This window comes from Alosa sapidissima, chromosome 17 (assembly GCF_018492685.1).
Source record: "Alosa sapidissima isolate fAloSap1 chromosome 17, fAloSap1.pri, whole genome shotgun sequence".
Classification (NCBI taxonomy): domain Eukaryota; kingdom Metazoa; phylum Chordata; class Actinopteri; order Clupeiformes; family Clupeidae; genus Alosa; species Alosa sapidissima.
Window position 1 is genome coordinate 7,777,675 of NC_055973.1, and position 5,000 is coordinate 7,782,674.

At 47.3% G+C, this 5,000-nt stretch overlaps 1 protein-coding gene across 2 annotated transcripts in view; it reads left to right on the forward strand.

Moving 5' to 3' along the window:
* The window catches only part of sema5a (sema domain, seven thrombospondin repeats (type 1 and type 1-like), transmembrane domain (TM) and short cytoplasmic domain, (semaphorin) 5A), a 115,992-nt gene that overhangs the window by 27,918 nt on the left and 83,074 nt on the right, over positions 1 to 5,000 (forward strand). For both annotated transcript variants that reach the window (XM_042068346.1, XM_042068345.1), the window contains exon 2: positions 1 to 267. This exon is cut by the window's left edge and continues 45 nt beyond it. In XM_042068346.1, the coding sequence (XP_041924280.1) occupies positions 27 to 267 (241 nt within the window). In that variant the 5' untranslated portion in view covers positions 1 to 26. The remainder of the gene's footprint in view (positions 268 to 5,000) is intronic.

Below are 5,000 nucleotides of genomic sequence, written 5' to 3' on the forward strand. Positions count from 1 at the left end.
TAGTGAGCAGTGCCTGCCGGCTCCCCATGGCTCTCCCCGCGGCAGGAGCCCCCGCGGCCCCCGCGCCCTCCACCAGACCCCCGACCCGGTGCCCATCCCCGTCCCTGGCCCACCGCCTGCCCCTGCTGCTGGGCATCCAGCTGCTGCTGCTGCTGCTCCCGCTGCCCGCCCTGGGGGGCACCGCCACGGGCAGAGGACCCAGAGTGCCCAGCGCTGTCTCTGAGTCGCCCTGCCACAGAGCTGAACACCCGCTCATCTCACACACAGGTGAGGGCCATGGCTGTGTGTGTGTGTGTGTGTGTGTGTGTGTGTGTGTGTGTGTGTGCGCATATCTGTGTGTGTGTGTGTGTGTGTGTGTGTGTGTGTGTGTGTGTGTGTGTGTGTGTGTGTGTGTGTGTGCATATCTGTGTGTGCATATCTGTGTGTGTGTTTGTGTAGGTGCTTTCTGTTTGTGTATAAGCACATGAACTGTTTGAATACATAGCGCTCTGTGTCTCTTTTACTTCTTGTATATTCTTGTACAGTATTATCCTATTATCCTTGTACTGTATGTGTGTGTGATTATTTGCATGTGTGCTTGCTTTTGTGTGTTGAGACCAAGTGCATTATATATACTGTCTTTGGACATGTCGGTGTGTGCATTTGTATTGTACGCATCTCACCACATTCATCTGTCTGTGTGTGTGTGTGTGTGTGTGTGTGTGTGTGTGTCTGTGTGTGTGTGTGTTTGTTTGTGTGCGTATGTGTATCTTATGTGTGCATGCATTGTATGTGTGTGTGTGTGTGTGTGTGTGTGTGTGTGTGTGTGTGTGTGTGTGTGTGTGTGTGTGTGTGTGTGTGCGCGCATGCGTGTGTATGTGTTGGCATCTCGTTCCCTCCTAATAACGCCCTTAAACGTCAGCAGCACACTGGAGCGCTGGAGTTTGAGTTTGACTTTGCTCCTTGCTCACTTTCCCCTCCAGAGCGCTCCACATCTGCTATTAAAAACTCATGCCCCGGAAGCACAGACAGCAATCAGCCCACGTTTCACAGTCAAACAAGCAGCCATTTAAGAAGTCGATTAAAGGTTGGTAGGTGGGGCAGAGAAGGCGGAGGAGGGTGGGTGGGTGGGTGGATGTAGGCGGGTGGGGGGTATAAGGGGGTGGGTAGGGGTGGACAGGGGAGGAGATGTTGCCACTCCGGTGAGTAATTGAGCAGAAACACAAGGTCAGACTCTCCCTCAGCGGGCTTCTCAGCTTCAGCACGCAGGGGCCGGCCGACTGGCCCCCGTCGGGGTCAGACTCTGCCTCTCTGCCTCTCTGTAAGGCTACGGAGCGTGGTGATCGCTTCGAGTCGTGTAACCGACCTTTTACATGATCCATTACCCTACACTATCCCTCCCCTCTGTCCCCTCCCCTCTCCTCCTCCTCTGCCCTCCTCCGCCCTCCTCCGCTGGCGACCTGGGTGGCTGGACGCCATGGAGTCGGCCAAGCCTGACCGTTAGTGTTCCCCTAATGCCTTGGCTCCCTCCCCTCCACTCCCCACTCCACTCCTCTCCTCTCCCGGCCCATTAGGCTGACGCCGGCCCCTTGCATTGGCACAGGGCTAATGAAGCAGCTACTGTGGGCTTAATGGAAGGGAAGTTCACTTATAGCTGTATAGGTTATACTAAGATGCTCTCCACAACACCCTGCAGTGATGAACAATGAGGAACTTTCAAGGGACTGAGGGAAATATCTATACATAACTATGTGCATATATGTGTACATTCATACTTAACTATATGTATTGTACATATGACTATCTACGCAAATTCAGTTTAATTCAATACTGACGTAAGCTTGTACTATTTCAAAATGTATGTTTTTACCATAAAAGTTAGACTTAAGGTTAATAGAAATATGTGTACTCAGATGAACCACAAGTTTGCTGTATTTAATACTTCAGTTACTCAACTTCTCTAAGTATATTGTACTTCAAGGAAACATCAAATAAAGTATGACTGATCTTTGTAAAAGGATATCAATAAAAAAAATATTTTCGTTTTTGTGTTACACCCATATGGTGAATAGACTGCAACGATTCCCTCAGAGGAATCTGTAAGATTGTTGAACTATCTAATAAGCATCTTCACGGCCTCGAAAGCACAATGCCTCTCCTGCGCTTGTTAAACTTGTGCTCCGAGTCTTTTTTTTTTACAAGCATAATTGTGTTTTCATGTGGGACCAAGGCCATGTTGGATTTCAAAGCTGCCCTCTAAATAGCTACATACGGCATTGCATTACCATATCAACTATGCACTGGTTTGCATTCCCTCTGAACAAAAAAACCACCCCATCGTATTGGGTCTAAGATCGCTGATGTAGATCAGGATTGTGTTTTTTTCATCTCAGAAAGATGGCATCAGTTATCCTCAGAGCAAAGAGTTTTTTTTGTTTGTTGTTTTTTCCCCAACAGAATTGTTTTTTTATTTAACAGACGTGGTGGCGTGAGTCCCTGGAATGCGTGTGTTCGTTTTTTTATTTTGCCACACAGAGCGAAACCTCTTTACCAAGTCCTCTTTATTCTCCCCTGCACTCCTCCCTGAAGCGGCGCGGTGACACATTTCTGCACTCACCGCATGATCCACGTCTGCGTGGCATCAAAAGCCTGGACGAACACCAACCAAAGGGCCGCCACACGCTGTTGGGAAGACTGTAAAGATGTTAAATATACTCTCCTCCGGGGCGAAAGCTGCTCTTACGGCCGGGATCACACTGGGCTCGCGTGATGGGTCTCATCCTGCTAGGATGGCAGAGTCTGCCCACTTGTACCGTCCACAGCTTTGTGCTCTTTCCATGCCTTTGGTCAGTGTGGACGGAGTCTGGGCTTCACCAGAGAGAGTGGTGTGTGTGCTCCTGCTGGGGGGGTTGAACTGATTGATGTTTGAGGCTGAATGTAAACGCGGGGTCGGCAGCTTTTAAGACTCTTAAAGAAAAAAGTTACGATAACCCACAATGGTGTTGTCTGTACCTCTTTAGTCAGCGAAAGGGAAATGTGCGATTCCTTTGAGACCGGACAGCAGAAAGAGACCGGTAGAGCAGAAATCATCCATTGGTTCTGTCAGGCAACTGCAGACCCTCAGCCCTGTAGTTGATCAAAGGAAGTGTGAAGATATTTTTTGTTTTGTTTTAATTAATATTAGTATTCCTCACCCCATTATGTGTAAGTTGTTTATGTAGTCAAGCATTTAGATTGTTTTTCCCCTATGTCCTTGACATATGTTGAGTTGAAAACAACACTGGGTGTGGATGTCTCCTCAGATTTACAGTCGTATAGTGTGTGTGTTCTACTGTTATAGCCGGAGACTCAGTCTACTCCACTTCTCCCATTCGTGACAACAGAGTGCGTAACCATGGTGTAATAACTGGTGGCATGGGAGCAAATTGCCCCGTCACATGGCTGTCCGCGTCCCTGCCCCTGTCTGTGACTGTGTCGGTGCATATGACTGTGACTGCGGCGACTGGAGACCGAGGCAGTTAAATTGGCCCTCTGGGTAGTTTTTTTTTTACGGCCCTTTAAATACACTGCAACGTATACTCTCAAGCTTTGGTCATATTCTATTCCTGTGCCGCTTGAGCCCAGGACTCGCTCACACATTCCCTCACCGTGTCTAACATGTACAGAGCCGCCGTGTCAGAGAGTACTGGAGCCCATCCAGTCTGAGGCATTGTGCCGTTGGTGTGTCTTTTACAAAACATTCCCCATCACCCTCATCACATATTACTTGTATGCGTTTGTATGCGAGTATGCAATGTCTGAAAATGATAATAGGGAAGCTTTAGATCAAGTTGACTTATTTTCACCCTATATATATTTTCTCTGAACACAAATCCAGAGAGGAATCAGGATGTTTTATGGCATGCTTATTTTGTGGCATTGAGCTGGTTTGTTTTTCGCATAACTTACAACGTGCCTTTGGCCATCCTTACACTATAATTTTGGTCAGATAGCTCAAAGTCGCCTAAAATGGCAAACATGAGATGTGTGTGTGCGAGGCATATAGGGCAGGTGTGTCTTCATTACATCTGCCTGTGTTTTAACCAACCTTGATGTCCCTGATGGATCTAGATGTTGATTTAATTCATTGAAATGTTTCACCTTCAGTGTTTATATTATTTGCACTTCTAAACTGTAGTTTGGATTTACCACCAGCTTATTTTTCTAACCCCATTTTTGCCAAAAACATCCCTTCTCTTTCCGTGCCCTAAATGACTTCTTTGTGTTAACTACATTTGTGGAAAAACTAACTGCTGTAGAAACAAAGCAGCAGTGAGGAATGGGGATGAAAATAGCCTATTTCAGGAGACGGGGTCTGTGTTTTCAGACTTGGACCGTACCCACAGCAAACCTGACAGCCTTGGCGTGATGTGCCGTGCCCAAAGTGCCTGAGCAGCCTTCTTTCATCAATACCCCCCCCCCCACACACACACACACACACACACACACACACACACACACACACATACACACACACCCACACCCATGCATTCAGAAATAAATCACTTTGCATTTGGGGTAGGATTTTAATGCATTTCTAAGTGTGGGCTAGTATGACAGGGGAACAGCACTGGTTGAGGGAATGAGGTGGAGAATTGTACAGTGCCAATTGTAACATTCCAACTGTGTGTCTGCTTCTCCCCTGAGTCCTGTGTTATAACTCAGAACATGGGCTTTGCTAAGTGGGATTAATTATCAATTAATGTCCCCTCCCCAATTCTCTTCAACAAACACACCCCTCCGCAACCCTCCTCACAGACAACCAGAGAAGCCTTTTAGGTCGAGCCATTAGCCATGATGATTGCTTTCACAACTGAACACATTCCCTCTCTCTGTCTGTCTGTCTGTCTGTCTCAAGGCTCTTTGTGTTCAGACAAGCCCAATGGAAACTTAACTTGGTCTTGAGTCCTTTTGGCTTCAGATATATACAAAAAAAAGCGAAGAGAAAATCCCCTAAGAGCCTCTGTCTTCAAAGCAAACAC